The sequence below is a fragment of the Erinaceus europaeus genome, chromosome 5, assembly GCF_950295315.1.
Source record: "Erinaceus europaeus chromosome 5, mEriEur2.1, whole genome shotgun sequence".
Taxonomy (NCBI): domain Eukaryota; kingdom Metazoa; phylum Chordata; class Mammalia; order Eulipotyphla; family Erinaceidae; genus Erinaceus; species Erinaceus europaeus.
Window position 1 is genome coordinate 81,316,405 of NC_080166.1, and position 18,978 is coordinate 81,335,382.

General features: G+C 40.1%; 1 protein-coding gene across 4 annotated transcripts in view; it reads left to right on the forward strand.

Annotated features, from left to right (window-relative positions):
• TMEM117 (transmembrane protein 117) overlaps positions 1-18,978 on the forward strand; it is a 581,240-nt gene that overhangs the window by 544,741 nt on the left and 17,521 nt on the right. For all 4 annotated transcript variants that reach the window (XM_060191440.1, XM_060191438.1, XM_060191439.1 and 1 more), the window contains one exon: positions 11,692-11,821. In XM_060191440.1, the coding sequence (XP_060047423.1) occupies positions 11,692-11,821 (130 nt within the window). The remainder of the gene's footprint in view (positions 1-11,691; positions 11,822-18,978) is intronic.

Genomic DNA, 18,978 nt, shown 5'->3' on the forward strand with positions numbered 1-18,978 from the left:
TATGCCTGTCCTTGCACTTCCAGCCACTTGTACTTAACCCTTTGAACTACCGCCGGACTCCCCTATTTTATTTATTTATTTTTATTTTTTTTTCTTTTTAATATTTATTTTATTTATTCCCTTTGTTGCCCTTGTTGTTTTATTGTTGTAGTTATTATTGTTGTTGTCATTGTTGGATAGGACAGAGAGAAATGGAGAGAGGAGGGGAAGACAGAGAGGAGGAGAGAAAGATAGATACCTGCAGACCTGCTTCACCGCCTGTGAAATGACTCCCCTGCAGGTGGGGATCCCGGGGCTCGAACCGGGATCCTTATGCCGGTCCTTGTGCTTTGTGCCACCTGCGCTTAACCCGCTGTGCTACAGCCCGACTCCCTATCTTATTTATTTTTATGACAGTGATACAAAGAGAAAAACAGAGCTGGAGCACTGTGCAGCTCTGGTTTATGTTGGTGCTGGGGGTCGAACCTGGGGCTCAGAGCTTCAGGAATGAAAGTCTTGTACAACCACTGTGTGATCTTCCTAGTCCTTCTTCCCCTTTTTAAATGTTTTCAAGTTTCAGTGTGCTGTTAGGCAAATCCATTCTTTGTCACCATGCAAATTACCTCCCATTGTTTCCCAAGTGTGGAGGTGGGGGTTGGAAGTGTCTGTTTTCAGACCCCAGGCTGAGCTAAGCAAAGGTCCTTTTGATTCTTTACTGCTGGGTTACACCAGCAGTTGTTTTACTAGCTCCTGGGAAAGAAATCTGAAAAGGAAGTTTCAGGCTTCTGAGATTCCCCCACTCTCCCAAAAGTGACTTTCTTTTAAACTAACAAGTGTAGTTACAATCTTCATAACCATGGTCTCTTTACTCATTGCTTCTTTTTTTTTTTCTTAATCTTTTATTAACTTACTACTGGATAGAGACAGAGAGTAAGATTTCTGTATGTATTTCTTTTCCCTCTGAACTTTGGACAAATTCCAACCAAACTTTTTGCTCCCCAAGACCAGCTTTCTTTGGATAAGACTTATCAAGATCAAGATCAACAGCCTACATCCTGCCAAACTATAATTAATCCCGCCAAAATATAATTAATTTTCACTCCTCTTCTTACAAAATCTGGCATGTGTACTAAGCATAACTGATTATTTCTTTCTTGTTTTTTTTTTTTTTTTTTTTCCGATCATCGCTATGACTTCACTGCTCTAGGATGGCTTTTTCTTTCTCAGCTAGAGAGAGAGAGAGAGAGAGAGAGAGAGAGAGAGAGAGAGAATGAGAGAGACCACAGCTGTGAAGTTTCCTCCAATGTAATGGGAGGCAGGCTTGAACCTAGGTCATACACATGGCCAAGAAGAGCACTACTACCTTTTTGAAACACCTTTCTCACCTGATTTCTAAGATTTTCCTTTCCCTATTCTTGTGTAATATATGTCATTCCCTTTCGTTTCCTTTCCTGGTTCCCACTCTTCCAACTTCTAAATGTTAGTGGGGCCCAAGAGACAACTCACTGTAGGGTCTGTGCCATGGCACCACTTGGGAGATGCTGTGGCACCAGAGGCAACTCCATTGTGGTGATTTCTCTCTCAGAATGAAAAAAAAAGCTTTGGCTCTGCAGTAAACAAATAAGTACACATCAGAATGCTTCAGCACTTCATGGTTTTCTATACCACCTGTCCAGGTGATGTTATATATTCTGTGCCTTTAGATAAGCAGGTCCACTGGCGAATCCCACATCTACACTTCCAGCTTTTCCCTTCCCCTTGAGCTTTCCAGTTACCTCATAATATCGCTACTTGGTGTCTCCTAGATCTTTCTGATTAGATTTCTTGTCATCTTACCAATTCCAAATCTTCCTTAAGTGCATTGGTTTCCCAGGCTCTCTCTCCTATCTGCTACTCACAGTGAGCAGTTGCTTTTATTTAACCACCATTCTCAGAGAGCAACTACAGCCATGGCTTTCTAACTTCTCTTTATTCTCCTGCCATCTGACTCACAGCTGAGACCTTGCTGTTTCTGGAAACCACCCATCTCATTTCCTCCTCAGGGCCATTGCATTTGCCATCTGCCTAGCTGATCTGATTTTCTCCATCAGAACTTTGCACAGTTTGAGTTTTTGTTCAAGTAGCATTCCATACAGAAGTCACTCTCAGAAGGCTTTCTTTTGACAAAATAGCACCTATACCTAACTCTTTATTCTCCACCCCCTTGTCCTAATATGTTTTCTTAAGAGCACTTATCCCTATATGACATCATACTTATTTGTTATTTACTGATTGACTGGTCTTTCTCCCTACTAGAATATTGGCTTCATTGAAGAGACATTTCTAGGGTTAGTGTAGTATGTGTGGGAGGAGCTATAATCATAGAAATGAAACAAGTGGAAGAAATCCTAGCAGTCACATTGCCTCAACTAATGTTCAGATCATCAGTTTTTTATTTTCCATTGTGAATAGTTTTATATTGAATCCCTTCTACCTATTGATTTCCACTATTATTATTTTCCACAGAGAAAGATTACCTTAGTACTAAATAAGAAACTTACCAAGGACAATAATATCTGCTGTGTTGACAGTATGCAATTAATTTTCTTCTGTATTCCATATATATGAAATTAGTCATTTAGACAGTTGAATGTAACCATTGTTGGCAGCAGGCGTGGTGTCAGGATAGTGGAGCAGTGGCATTTTGTACCAAATGTGCAAACACAATAAAGCACAGAAAAAGAAGGGACTGTGCGCTGTTGAACTGTAGCCAGTGTCTGAAAAATAACATGAAATCCTGCTGTCTAATTGACTTTCGCTAGGCCTGACTCTCTCCTTATTAGGAAGTGAAGAGTTGAGTTATTAGTTCTCAAAAAGATGTCGATTTATTATACAGTTCATTTTCATTCTTCTTGAGAAGTGCTAAGTAGGTCAAGTTGCTGTTTGATAACTGATGGAAACTTTATCCAAAAGGACCTACTGTTGAGTTATCAGAATGCAGTGCTTCACACTTTGCAGTTGTGTGAGGTATCAGCAATTCATCATAGTCAATTGTGTGTCTACTCCCACCCCTTATGAGAGTCCCTAAGATGTCAAGCACTTTTTCCTTGGGTACTGGTAAATGATATAGTCCTCGTGATGGATATTGATTTCCCAGTACTCTTATATGCCACACGATGCATTTCTATTAGTTGCAAACACTTACGGGACCAACTTTTACTTTGTCCTTCATCACATAGGTCTGCCAGGGCAGGGCATCTGTAAATAAGGCCCAGCATATTTCATTACTTTCCCCACCTTGGTGCTTAAAGATAGGAGACTTTCAAGGTGTCTAGACATAATAAAGCTTGCTTTTAAAAAAAAAGGTGGGGAGATAGCATAATGGTTATGCAACACTCTCACGCCTGAGGTTCTTAAGTCCCAGGTTCAATGTCCCACACCACCATAAGCCAGAGCTGAGCAGTACCCTAGTGTTTATCTCTCTCTCTGCATCTATCTCAAAAATAAAATAAATAAAATATTTAAAAAAGACCAGAAAGCTAGGAAAACAGCACAAATGTTATGTAAAAGACTTTTATGCTTGAAGTTCTGAGGTTCCAGTTTTAATCCCCAGCACCACCATAAACTGGAGCTGAACAGTGCTCTGGTATCTATCTTTCCCTTTGTTTATCACTTTCTTATTAAAATAAGTAAAATAAAATAAAGTAAAACATATTTTCAAATACTGCGGCTGCTGGATTCTGAAGGTGAAAATCTTTCAAAAGTAACAAGCTGTACTTATTTTTCAAGTCTTATTTGGGCTTTATCTCTAGACACTTAGCCGTTCCTCACATCTGAAAAATATGGCTTGGCTTCAAAATTAACTGGTAAAATTGATATTGGTCTTTGCAGAAGAACACTATGTTAACAATACACAATAGACACAGGACAATTGGGTGGCTCAGACAATTTTTGAGAGTGCACTGACATCTTAAAATATACAAAATCACATGAAAAAATTGAATTATTTCAACAGTTTAAGTAATAACTTACAGTGTGATTGAGATTTATTTTAGCATAGAATGCCCTCTGCCTTCTCTACAACTTATTGGGGGAAAAATAAAAAACCTACTTCAAACAGAAAGTCAAGATTTTTCCTCAGAGATTTTAAATCTTTTAAATAGCAACTATACCTCTTGAGAGAAAACTTCTAAAGGTTATAGAATTCATTTGCCCTTGAGGGAAAAAAAAAAAAAGCAACAGTGACTATTAAAAGAAAATGAGAATATACCATAGGAGGGGAAAAAAGAAAGTCTTTGTCAAAGGCCAGCCAACTCTTAATTCCATTTCTCCTCCACAGTCTAACTGTAGACCATCTTGAATAGTCTAACCTCTGCCCACAAGTTCATGGCCCTCTGTGGGGAATAAGCCCTCCTTTTCTTGTTAGCCAAGTGTCAATTTAAATTCTCTTCTTTCTGATTTGGTTGGCACTATGTCTTGAGTTCCTTTATATTTATATAGTAACTAAAAGGGTGTCTTGAGTCATCCCAAAAAGTATTTTGATAAAATCCCCAAACATGTACTGCCTTTCACCATCATCTCACAGTAGCCAGACTTGACCACCAATTCATTATTATTATTATTATTTTATAGAGACAGATAAGGCAAGGAAAGAGGAGAGGGGAGAGAAAGTGACTTTATAGTGCTGAAGCTTCCTTTAATGCAGTTGGGGCTGGGCTCATCTGTGGGTTTTGTGTATGCTAAAACTGAGGCCTCCGTTTCCTTCCTTCCTTCCTTCCTTCCTTCCTTCCTTCCTTCCTTCCTTCCTCCCTCCCTCCCTCCCTCACTTCCTTTCTTCTTTTCTTCCTTTCTTCTACCAGAATTGTCACTTGGTCTGGGTGCTTGCACTAGGAATCCATGGCTCCTGGCGGCCATTTACAGAGAGAATTTGAGAGAGGAGGGGGAGACAGAGAAGGAAAAAGAAAGATAGACATAGGGAGTCAAGTGGTAGCACAGCAGCTTAAGCGCACATGGCACAAAGCACAAGGACCAGTGGAAGGATCCCGGTTCACGCCCCGGGATCCCCACCTGCAGGGGCGTCGTGAAGTAGGTCTGCAGGTGTCTGTCTTTCTCCTCCCCCTCTCTGTCTTCCTCTCCTCTCTTCCCCCTCTCTGTCTTCCTCTCCTCTCTCCATTTCTCTCTGTCCTATCCAACAACGATGAAACAATAATAATTATAACAATAATAAAAGCAACAAGGGCAACAAAAGGGAATAAATTTTAAAAAGATAGACATCTGCAGACCTGCTTCACTGCTCCTAAAGCATCCCCCTGCAGGTGACCTTGTGCTGGAACACATGTGCATACTGATATGTGCACTTACCCAGTGTGGCACTGCCTGGCCTGAGGCTTCCATTTTCTTTTCTTTTCTTTTCTTTTCCTACCGCCTCTTTTCCTCTCTAATAGTCAGCAAATGGCTCAATCTTTGAGTTACCCTCTATGACTCTAGTATATCTAGCTTCTAGGAATAAAAAAATGATTTTATTATAGCAATGAATCTTAGGTGGAAGTGTCATATTATTCAAAAGCAGGTATTTGTTGTGCTGCTCCTGTACAGGTATCCTATGTTCCTATTTAGGTGAAACCACAAAGGGTTTACTATAGATATTTAACTTTCAGAGAGTACATTCATCAACGTAACAAATGATGTGTGCTCCCTGTATGCTGAGCAGTATTTCAGGTACAAGAACAGAGAAATAGTTAAAGAAAAATTGCTGCCCACTCCCTGAAGCTTACATTCCAAAGAGGAGGAGATGAAAAGATATACAAATAAGAAAAATAAGGCCTGGGAGGTGGTGCAGTAGATGTGCCATTGGACTTTTAAGCACACATAAGAAAAAGATGTCAACTTTCCCAAAGATTTATTTATTTTTTATTGCTACCACAGTTATTCCTGGGGTTTGGTGCCTGCGTGACAAGTCAGCCACTCCTGGCAATCCACATTTTTCTTGTCCCCGCTCCCTTTTATTTGATAGGGCTGAGAGAAATTGTGAAGGAAGAGGGAGGTAGAGAAGAAGAGAGAGACGCCTACAACACTGCTTCACTACTTAGGAAGCTTCCCCTCTGCAGGTAGGGACTTTTTAGAAGCACAGGGTTTCTGAGAGAAATCAAACACTGGTAAATCTTAATATGAGCAAGAGCATCACCCAGAGCATGAGTATAATTCTTCAGGTAACCTTCACTCAGAGGCATCCAAAATCCTGTTTCTAGGTTGCTGTCAAGCACAGAATAGCTAAGCAGCCTTTACAAGCTGAGGACATTTTGATAGAATGATCTGGTATCAGTGGATTTAAATATATTTAAATAAATATGTCTGTAAAGGTAATTTTTGAAATCATTTAAAACCTACTGGCCTTATACTTATAAAGAGAAGATACTGAAATCATTACATAAAAATATGAACATTTATTTTTTTCCAGAGCATGGCTCAGCTCTGGTTTATGTGGGATGGGGGGGGGGTGGTTAACATATGGATTTGTAGTCTCAGAAGTGAGAATCATTTTGCATAAAAACGTTAATATTTTTATTAGTGTTTGACATCTATTTTCAATTCAGTTCTAAATGATTACCAGTGCTGTCCAAAATTTCTAATCTGATCTCTTAGTCTTCAAAACCCAGGTGACAAACCCTTAACCCCTCAAAAGTATGTATGACTTTTGTCTTGCTACAATGACTTAACTTTGGCAGAGTAGAATAATTGTGTCATTTACATTTTTAGCCTCTAATGCTTCTTCAAGAATTCAGAATGAGGTTCATTTCAAGCTTGACTTCCTCTGTATAGTATCAACTCTACTTCTTGGCCTAAGGCAGGGATCTCAATCAGATAATATAGGGAAATGATAGATTCAGGCTGTCCTAAGGCCATCTTGCCTATGCACTTGATAGTGTTCTGAAATTATGTCCAAATGTGGCCCATGAATAACAGGCCACATATGGATAGGACCACATCCAGACACATCAGTACAAAATACATGTCCAAGGGTAATTTGAGTGTCAGTGCTCAGATGTGAGTTTTATTGCAATAGGCAGAAGTAACCACAGTATGGAAGAAATAAGATTAGACATATGTCATGGCACTGCTCATTTATTTTTATATGAGAAACATACCCATTTGAATGAAAATTAGCTGTTTCTCATATATGAGGCAAGATGCAGAGCTGGAAGTCTGTTCATCACCATGAACTGATGAGAACTGGAATGGTGTGTGTGATGATAACACAGTGTCCCAAAATGTCTCTCACATCATTGGACCACAAATGAGGCCACTGCAGTTACTGTTAAAGTTAACAACAGAGAGGGTTAAGGAAGTCTGGAATCACTAAGTACTGGTAACATTTGCAAGAGTCAAATAAATTATCATTTCTTAACATGTGGTCACAGGATTAGCTTATCTCAACCCTAGTCTTAACACAACATATGTTTGGCCATTATCTTAATTGAACATTTTCATCTTGTTTTTATAGTACTTACTATAAACTATGACTCTCGTAAACTTATACACTTTCTACAGGAAAAAAAAAAAAGAATTTCTATTCACACTGATGATGCCAAGAGAATCTGAGTATCTTCCACCCACTGGTTAAATCTCTAGTCAGCTCAGAGCCTCGCTCTCCCTGGGAAAGTTGCTTAGTGGAGGAAGAGTTACAGGTGTGCTTGCTCTGAATAGGGTCAAATAGTGGTGGGGGGTGCTGGGGAGAAGAAAGAGTCGCTTCAATCCTTCGTGGAATTGGCTTTCAGTGACAGATAAACGGGCAATGCCTACCATTGGTGATTCTCGATTAGAACAGGTAGAGCAGGTGAAAATAATTCTAGAGCTAAAAAAAAAAAAAAGATGTAGTAAGTGCAGTCATTTTTCACAGAGATAGCATGATCTAGGAGAAAGTGTGTATTTTTATTGCTGTTTTTGCTGTTGCTGTTGTTGTCACCAGGCCTTCGCTGCTCTTGCATGATTTTGTCAGGCACAGAAACAGAGAGGAAGAGGTGGAGAGAGGAAAAGAGAGCACAGGACTGAATTTTCCTCCAGTGTGATGGAGGCTGGGATTGAATCTTAGCTGTGCACATAGAACAGCAGCAGCTGAAGTGGGGCAAAAAGAAGTCAGACTTCATAGGTCACAAAACCATCATTTGAGTCCTCCAAGTCCTTCTCTCTGCTTCATTCTGAGGTTAAACATAACCTTGGAATCACCCAGAAATCATCCGTGCTTATCAGCCACTTCCTTATGTCCTTTATCTCTCTCCAGTAATGTGCTAATTACTATCCAGACATTATCATATCCTCCTAAGAAACCTGTGAGATTGGGGCATAATAGCTATAATATTAATATAGTTTGTAAATGTAAAGACTCAAAAAGAGGGTGACTCAGAAAACTTTTACCTTCTCTAACTCAATTTTTGTAGTATCACCAGTCTCATCTATCCATTCTTCATTAAGATGAGTCTAAAATGTCCTGAAAATTGTAGCAAGTATTATTATCACCATTCAACTCTGAGTCTAATTGTTCCAGAATTTACCCAGGATCAATACTGTTCCTGGAAATGACTGCAAGGGTAAGAATCAAAATATAGTCAACCCTCATTTAATGTCATCCACAGATTTTGGAAACTGGACTCTAGGCGAAGTGGTGAATGATAAAACCACTTTGGCCATAAGTTAATGGAAAGAAGTTAAACTGAATTTACTACAGCATTTTTTTATTAGTGATTTGATAATAATTGACAAGATTGTAGGATAAGAGGTGTACAATTACATACAATTCTCACCACTGGAATTCTATATCCCATCCCCTCCACTGGAAGCTTCCCTATTCTTTATCCCTTTGGGAGTATGGACCAACATTCTTTATGGGGTGCAGAAGGTGGTAAGTCTGGCTTCTATAATTGCTTCTCTGCTGAATATGGACATTGATAGGTCAATCTATACCTCCTACAGCATTATTGTTATTATTATTGTCTCACACAATATCACCAAAACTAAATAAGCACCCACTAACAGTATATTTTTTAAAAACTGTATTTATCCATACATGCAACTCCTGGTCCACTTTATAAAGGACTGTGATCAGAAGTGATCAAAAAATAAGGCACACACGCACACGCACACACACACCCCCCCCCCCACTAAGGTTGCCTAGATGTTCCAACACACCTACCAAGTTTGTCTTTGAGACTTGGAAGGAGACCAAAGTAGCTGGAGAAAATCCACACAGACAATGTCTATAAATTCAGAGGCCCTGAGCAGGAGTTTTGTATGATCCCATCAACACAGGACATTGGACATGCTTCTGTTTTTTTGTTTTTTTTTTTGAATAGAGTAAGTGAAAGACTTGTTTAACACTCTTGCTTGTCCCTTTATTTGCCAAACTTCACTTTTCATTGACATTATCAATTATATTTTAGCAAAAGCTCAAATTTGATTTCAACTCTCTTTGCAAGGTAGCATAGTAAGAACAAGATAGTAGCAGTGAGAAGAAAAGGCAAATATATTGAATACTTTAATAAGTGCAATGGTTCATAAGTCGGATGCAATAATAGTTCACATCCCATGTTTCCCTGACTTTTTAAATCAAAGTGTTTCAAATTCTGACAGCTCTAGTGCTTTACGTTTTCACCACTCCCCCACCTCCCCACCATAAAAGTCTGTTTGCTGCCCATGTCTAAGAAACAATGTGAGGTAATACCGACAAAATAATTGCATAGCCACCAATAGAAAGGGATCGTGTTTGACTTTTCTACTTGCAGGGTTATTTATTATTATTTTTACCTTTTGTTGCCCTTGTTGTTTATCGTTGTTGTTGTTATTGCTGTCATTGTTGTTGGATAGGACAGAGAGAAATCAAGAAAGGAGGGGAAGATAGAGAGGGGGGAAGAAAGACACCTGCAGACCTGCTTCACTGCCTATGAAGCGAACCCTCTGCAGGTGGGGAGCCAGTGGCTTGAACTGGGATCCTTCCACTGATCCTTGCTTGCAGGATTATTTCTATTAGCTGTTTAAAATGACCTGTATGTCGGTAAACTAACATACATCAAAATATATTTTCATAGTCTCCACAGTTTTCAGAATTCTCAACAAAGGGGAAAGGAATAGACAGGAGAATCCCCAAAACAAGCTCTCTTTTGTTAATATGGCTTTATCAGCTTCATGTAAAGATGTTTTAGGTAAAGTTAACATTTAATTTTGAGAAGTTGGCTGGAACTTCTAAATTAATATCTTGCTCACTGTTTTTTCATATTAAGATCCTCTTAAAATAATCACTAAAATGCATGCTTGAAGCCCTGACGTACCAAGTTCAATCCCCAGCACCACCATCATAAGCCAGAGCTGAGCAGTTCTCTGGTATCTCTCTCCTTCTCTCCATCTCTCTCTTAAAAATAAATAACTCTGGGCTGAGGGGTAGTGCAGTGTGTTAAGCACACATGGCGCAAAGCTCAAGGACCAGCATAAGGATCCCAGTTTGAGACCCCGGCTCGCCACCTGTGGGGGTGGGGGGTTGCTTCATAGGCGGTGAATCAGGTCTGCAGGTGTCTATCTTTCTCTCCTCCACCCTGTCTTCCCCTTCTCTCTTGGTTTCTCTCTGTCCTATCCAACAACAATGACAGCAATGTCAATAATAACAGTAATAACAACAGGGTCAACAAAATGGGGAAAATAGCTTCCAGGAGCACAGATTCATAGTGTAGGCACTGAACCCCAGCAATAACCCTGGAGGCAAAAAATAAATAAATAACTTTTTAAAAAGAGGAATTTAAAAGCTAAATATTTTAAAAGATTAATTTTTTATCAGTATAATGTAGCAATTATTTTGATATTAAAAATGAATATACATATATCAACATCCCTGGTTTTGATTCACCTCAAATGTTTCTTCACACTTGGTGCATTTTTTTTCTTCATGTATACTACAAACTTATGGGCTTTTTTTGAGTGCCTCTGCCCCAAACCTAAGAGCAGATGAAATACTGAAAACACTTTTCACTTGCATCTATTTCCCTTGCTAATGAGAGGATCACTCCACCAGATTTTTGCCTTGACTACAAAGAAATAACTAATGGCAGCGTAAGCATTAAGCCATTGTTCCTCTTCCATGTGGTCATCTTACACCCTCTATAATTTAGCTCACCTTGCTGCTAAATTTCCTAAAAGCAGACAGGAGTCTTCTGCATTTTTACGTTTCATATAGCCACTGACAGAATTGATTGATAAAAGTCTCTTAATATGAACTGATGAACTTGGTTAAGTTAATTAAACATTTCTCTTCCCCTCACACTGTTTTCCTTCTTGTTATAAGACATGATAATATAGGGTTCATCTCTTTGAAAAAGAAATGAAATAATATTGCCTCTTATTTAAAATATGTGAATCACTTTTATTTCTCCAACATTTTAAGATCAACTGTCTACAATGAAAGAAATGTATATCCGTGTTTGAGTTTAGAAATCAGTTCTGGATTGGATTCTTATTACTGTGTTAAAGGGGGCAATCTGAGAGCTTAAGTTCTAGCTTAGTTTTAGATTTGAATGCATAGCACTAACTAATGTACATTAACCAGCCATCACAGGATAAGATGGATACATCTGACAGTGGGCTGCATTTAAACCATTTTGAAATATGTGCTTCTAAAATGTCACTTTGTGTTGTTTTGTTACCAAGGAATGAAACAAATCACAAATCAGCTTCATGGTTGGCTTTGTCTGACAGGACTGGGAATTCCCACATTTCATGGGCGATGTGGATGTCAACCTCCCTGGGTTACACACTCCTCACATGCAGTTCAAGATTCCTTTCTTCCAGAAGATCTTCAAAGAGGAGTACCGCATTCATATCACTGGTATGTTGCACCTTTGGATATGATGTGTCTCCTGGCTAATGCCAGGTGAGCTACTATAAAATAAACAAATGGTAACATTTCAGAGGCATGTGTAAATATAGTTTAGTCTCCCACCACTTAGCTCATCCTCTGGAGCTTAGACTACTGGTGGTTTTTAATAATTTCAGCTCCAGCATTCAACAAGCAGATAGGAATAAAAATAAAAATAATAGAATAGGAATTGGGTGCTGGCTCAGTCAGTTGAGCACACACTTTACTATACATGAGGACCCAGGTTCAAGCCCCCAGTCCCCACCTGCAGGGAGAAAGGTTCATGAATGGGGGAGCAATGCTGCAGGTGTCTCCCTCTCTGTCTCTCTCTCTCTCTCTCTCCCCCATCTCCTTCTCCTTCTCTATCTCTCTATATTTCACTGTCTCTCATGCTCTATCAAAATAAATGTTGGGAAAGTAAAGCACACAGAGTTCACAATGGGCAAGGACCCAGGTTAACCTCCTCACCTCACAATGAGGAGGAACTTCATAAGCGGTGGAGCAATGCTGCAGATATCTCTTTTCCTCTCTCCCCCTTTCTCCCTTCCACTCTCTGTCCCCTCTCTTTCAACCTACCAATTTTTCTTTGTTTCTATCAGAAAAAGAAAGAATAACATGACCACCAAGAGTAGTGGAATCATCGTATAAGCAGAGTCTCAGTGATAACCCTGGTTGCAAAAATAAAATAACATTACTTTTTTTTTTTTAAAGAATGGAGAAGTCCTTTATATCTCTTAACTTACTTGTGCTGAAAAGAGTATTGTCACTTCCATTCTACTGTCAGTAACTATTGTTAGCTCAACCACCACACAGAGTCAAAAAGAAAGAAGAAATGGAACAGCCAGTCAGATACTGACAACCAGTGTGTCAAGTGTAGTGTTCTAGCATAGGCTTAGGAGACAGGAAGGCTACATAGCAGCCTTGATGGCTAGCATCTCTGTCACACCCCAAACCCCTCTCCACCCAGGCTCCTGTTCATTGGGAAGGTCTCTTTCACAATGCATAGATTAGTGTATCATTTCAACCTTACTCCCCTTCAAGCATATGTTCTTCATTTACTTCTGAGGAAAAAAAAATACTATCCTAGAGATATCAAACACCTGGAGTGAGGTAGCTACTTCTTCTTTGATAAAAACTACCGTGGTGGCAGGTGAGATGATTGTCTTGTGGTTGAGCCTCAGATTATTTTATTCTCAGATTCACCTGCTCTTGAAACAGTGCCAATATGATTTATCAGAGTGCTCTTTCATGACATCTCCATCATTCTCATCTACAGCAGTCTTCCTGGAGTTACATTTCAGACCTTTTTTTAGCCTTCATAACAAGAAACAGTCAGCCAAATAATCACAAATAAAGAACAGCATTAATTCCCAAACTGTTGCAGTGCAGGTAGAGAATGTGTGTGTTTTAAGGACAATGGGCTAGGATCCCACACCTGCTATATATATATATATATATATATTTAAAAAAAAAAAAAACCTGCTGAAGAAACCTGTGCTTCCACTACTGTCTGTGCTGCCAAATAAAAATAGCCTGAGTCCAGAAAATGTGAACATCTGAGCACTGTGAAAACCCTTTGCTTCCCAACTCGAAGGCTGCCTGATGCTTTGAGCATGAAGCGACCTTCCTAAATTGGAGAATGAGCTCATGAATAAGGAAGATGCAGTGAGCTTCTTTCCTATTGAAAATGAATGAGGCCCATCTATTAAATTCACTGGATAAATCAATCAATTTGAGTTCAGGTCACATAGTGTGGTTTCAAAGGCCCCGCTTAATCTCTGCAGCATGCTACCTGCCTGGACTTCTAAAACAGCTATCACACACATGGCCTCATCTTTTCCCTTTGGGTGGGCTTTTGCCTGGACCATCTGTTCTTGCTATCAGCTCTTGTCCCTGACTATCACTGACTATGGATCAGAATCCCTGTCAAAAATGCACCCCTTGAGTACAAAACCAGATATTTTTTTTAACAAGTAAATAAGGATTTGCAAAACTCATATTTTTTTTTTAAGACAAAAAGCTAAGCTCATCACATAGGAAGTTTGGGGTTATTTCTCATGGCATTGTCATATGTCCTGTCTTTTATAGACCAAGGGAGGTTGAGGTTTTGGATGGTCTAGACTTACGCAATGTGGAGGACCCTATTGTAGAAGATGGATATAAAATTGCCACTGAAATTATTTTCAGGACCTTGGACAGGGGTATTGAAAGTGGTGTCCCTGAGCTTTCATGGCAGTATATTGGAAATAAAGCAAGAATGATTTGTGAAACACTTGAAAGAAAAGCTTACTATGGCTTTCTAATGGGGTCTACACATTAATAAAAAAAAATTTCCAAGAAGTAGAAATACATTGTAATGAAGGCTCTGGTACAATATGTGTCCAGTTATGCTGATTAAAGTATAATTGGGAGAATATGCAAATACATAGTTTACTGGGCTTCATACCTAATGCTTCCCACCTAACAGACCTAGAAGAGGCCAAGGAATAGGAATTTGAAAAATCCTTACCCCCACCTCCCAGAAATGAAGCTGATGATTGAGAACTAATCCCTTCCCGATGGAGAAGCCACAGATGAGGTCAGACCATTTCCCAAGACAAACCACACAAATGATTGGGTGCCTGAACCTACCAACAAGGCTTTTAAGGACGCTGTTATGGACACTCAAAATCAGGTTCATATAGGCTTTGGAGTGAGGACCTCCTCTTTATATAACCTAAATCCAGTGTGCATGTAAGGTATAGGTTCCTTCCAAGATCAGTGATGAAAACTGACAGAATAAAGGTTGCAGATTTGGAGACTGAAGAAAGTCAGAACCTTTCCTCTCTTGATTTTCCTCTGGGACTCTCTTTGTTCTATTAACTGGCCAAAGGTTTTTCTCAGACATCTCTGGATTAGAACTCAGTCTCCCATGAGTCCTTGTCACCTGACTTTGGAAAAGAATCATTTTGAGAGAGATCTATGTAGAAATTCCAATACTAGAGACAACATATTATATTCTTTTAAAAAAATATTTATTTATAAAATGGAAACACTGACAAGATCATAGGATAAGAAGGGTACAAATCCCACCACCAGAACTCCATATCCCATCACTTCTTCTGATAGTTTTCCTATTCTTTTTAAAAATTTATTTATTAATAAAATGGAAACACTGACAAGACCATAGGATAAGAGAGGTACAATTACCACCACCAGAGCTATGTATCCCACCCCCTCCCCTGATAGCTTTCCTATTCTTTATCCCTTTGGGAGTATGGACCTAGGGTCATTATGGGGTGCAGAAGGTGGAAGGTCTGGCTTCTGTAATTGCTTCCCTGATGAACATGGGTGTTGGCAAGTCGATCCATACTCCCAGCCTCTCTCTTTCCCTAGTGGGGCAGGGCTCTGAGGAAGCAGAACTCTGAGGAAGCAGAGCTCCAGGACATATTGGTGGGGTTGTCTGTCCAGGGAAGTCCAGTTGGCATCATGGTAGCATCTGGAACCTGGTGGCCTCACCCAAACTTCCCAGTTTTGAAGCAGCCTCCTTGCAAAGCTCAGGCCATGTGTTATCTCTGAGTAGCCATCTTGGCTCTGCCCCCCAACATCATATATATATATATATATATATATATATATATATATATATATATATATGCTTTTAAAATTTTTATTTATAAAAAGAAAACACTGGCAAAAACCATAGGATAAGAGGGATACAACTCCACACAATTCCCATCACCAGAACCCATCACCAGAACTCCATATCCCATCCCCTCCCCTGATAGCTTTCCTATTCTTTATCCCTCTGGGAGTATGGACCCAGGGTCATTATGAGATACAGAAAGTAGAAGGTCTGGCTTCTGTAATTGCTTCCCCACTGAACATGGGTGTTGGCAGGTCGATCCATACTGAATATGGGCCCCAGATCAGAACATATTATATTCTAGTTTGCTCTGGTGACCTACAGATTTCCAAGCAAACTGCAAATGCTGAATTGGTCAGGTGCTCTAAGCTCTACTTCTTTTTTCTAGAGATTTTTTAGAGTTTTCCTTGATAAGCATGTAAAGCATCACTTCTATGGGTGAGTCATAAGTACAAATCCATCCATCAGTCATATATGCTGTCAACCTGCATCCATTGGCAGGTCTCAAACTTCAGTGTGTATTAGAGTCATTTGGGGAGCTTGTTTAGACAGCCTATTGGCTACACACACCCTTAGGTAATGCCTGAGACTGGAAATGGAGCCAAAAATCTGCCCTTCAGTAAGCCCCTGGGATGAGATACATACTGCTCAGAAACACCTTCCCATGTCAGAATTCCTGTCATGCCAGCTTTGCTTTATTTCCATATGCAATTTCAAGAATGTGGATTGAGGCTTAGGTTACAGGGAGATGCTTTGGTACTGGAGGCAGCTTGCATGCCATAGTATCTCTACCTCTCTCTGTATCTCTCTCTCTATCTCTATCTCTCTATTAAAAGAATAGACAGCAGTGAAATTGTGTATTCATGAGGCTTTGGCTCCAATACAAAAACAAATAAATAGCTAAAGAACAAAATGCAAATTCATTAGAAATAGGATAAATAAGGTGATGAATAAAAAAAAAAAAGCACATGAGAGAGAGATTCCTGCCAGGAGCTGGAACCTTCTGAGCTCCCAGCAGAATAAGGCTGAGGAAAGGTCTGGAGTACAATAGAACTAGGGGGAGCCAGGGACAGGAAGTGGCCTTGCCCACTTCCTAGATGGTTCAGTCTGTTGCTTTCTCTGCCTGGGTTTATTTTGCACTGGAAGAACATAGACAAGGGCCACAGGGGACCTCTGGCATCACGGGTAGACCAGATGGCCTCAAGAACCATTTCTCTGTGATCTAGAAGACAGTGCTTGCTGAGGCACAGGAAATAAGAGCTTGGAACACAGGCTCTGGCTCAGCTGCTGACTAGTGGCAAAATCCTCTTAGATTGATAGGTGCAAAGCATCTTACACACTGACTCCTTTGGAGAAAGCATTCAATGAGCATTTACTGTGAATACCTCATTTCTCCTTGCCTCTGTTGTATGTCCTATTTAATGAGATAGCTTAGGCAGTCTGAGAAAGCTAGTTTGTTTTCCAGTTACTATTCTCTGCTACTGGTCTGAGCCTTCAAGAAGGGGAAAACTAAGAATGTGAATGTGAAGGGGAAAAAAAAGCTCCCTCTCAATTAAAAACTGTGTATGTAGGATGATGTGACACTGAAGTGTTCCTGCTGGCATTTTAAAAACATTTTAGGATTTGATTTGATTTTTTTTTTTTTACTCCTCATTCCAAGCTAGTTTTATATATCCCTGTCAGGAAGAAGCTGAATTGTTGCATCTGTTTAGCTCATCTGGATTCCCCTTGACAGATGGTTTGTCGCAGCATACATGAGCTTTCATTTTATAAGCTGGGTTACAGCTTATAAAAATAAATCATCTCTATCCAAAGGCTCATCTTAACATCTTTTTTCAAGAGGTTTTGATTTGGGCAACAGAGTTGATAAATGGTTGGTCAGTGGTCCAATCCAGTCACATGGGCACTTTCAGCCTAAGCCCATTGTTCTTCTGTAAAGGAAATGCTACTTGCCACTGCATGACTACCTCCACTGCCCTCTTGCCTTTTATGTAAACGGTGGATGCAAAGAAGGATGCAAATTTTGATGGACCATGTCTCAGGACTAGAGAAGGATGGCCTCTTAATTCATTCCCAGAAGCTCCTCTGAGTCCTATTAATGCCAATCCCAGTGGAAGTTCTGCCATCTGTCATCCCAGCCAGACAAAGAAAGTGTCCCAGTGGTCACTATCATCTGAGTAAATTAGGAGGAGGCTAGGAGAAAGGCCAGAAGGAAGGCCCATACTGTGCAAAGGAGAGAATTCACACTGTTGGCTCAGTGATGCCCACAGGAACTCTTTTGGCCAAAATGGAAAATGAGGATGTAAATGAGCCTTCAAAGTGTTTGTGTTCTTGTTTTGGTTTCTGAGCAATGTCAGAGTACAGGTGCTCTGCAGTGGCAGAAAAGTGGGAGATAGGGTGGAACCCCTGTGTGTTAGTTTCTTACCGGTGCCTTTCTGGTAAACGAGTTCCCAGAGATGGTGTTGAAAGAGCTCTCCAGTGTGTCAGTCAAGCTCTGGGAAGGGACTGAGGGAGGGTCACTTAGTGGTCTATCAGAATATTTTGCCTGACAGAATCAGCGAGGGACTTGTTACACGAAAACAGGAGGCATCCTTCTCACGAAGGAAGTCCCCAGTGACCACAGATGCATCTAAAGTACACAATTCTCTTGCTAGTGTCTCAGCTGTGAGTTTTTCTAAATCTTTCCTGAGGCCATTTCCATTGTCACTATGTATATACAGCCTAAGTGTTAGTCTGTTTCTTCTTACACAAATCAACAGTTCCTTTTAATTGTCCCAAAATGCTACTGCTTCTTCTTCAAGGCTATGGTAATTTTGATCACTGGCTGTCTTCCTTTCTTACTCTGAGTTGGCCAGCTCTGTTCAAAGATGGTGCCCCAACTCCATTTGTGCATATGTGAGGATTTTCTTTTTTTTTTTCCTCCAAGGTTATTGCTGGACCATGCCTGCACCATGAATCTACTGCTCCTGGAGGCCATTTTCCCCCTTTTTTGTTGCCCTTGTTGTTGTAGCCTCGTTGAGGTTATTATTATTGCCATTGTTGATGTTGTTCGTTGTTGGGTAAGACAGAGAGAAATGGAGAGAGGAGGAGAAGACAGAGAGGGAGAGAGAAAGACAGACACCTGCAGACCTGCTTCACCACTTGTGAAGCGACTCCCCTGCAGGTGGGGAGCAGGGGGCTTGAACTGGAATCCTCACGCTGGTCCTTGCGCTTTGTGCCACATGCGCTTAACCCACTGCGCCACCGCCCAACCCCCCTGTGAGGATTTTCTAATTAAACTCAAATGTCCTTGAGGAATTGCCTTCAATGTCAGAGAGAGGATTGGAATACTAAATTGATTGTACTCTCTGAGGCATGACTATTTTGCTTTCCCTAGTTTTAAAGATCATATCTGATTTAAAGATCTTCTTAAAGAAGATCCTGAAATATAACAGACCATTTTGAAATGTCTATCTTATTTGAAAGACTAGAACTTCACTTCTTGTGGGTGTTGGGTCATGGT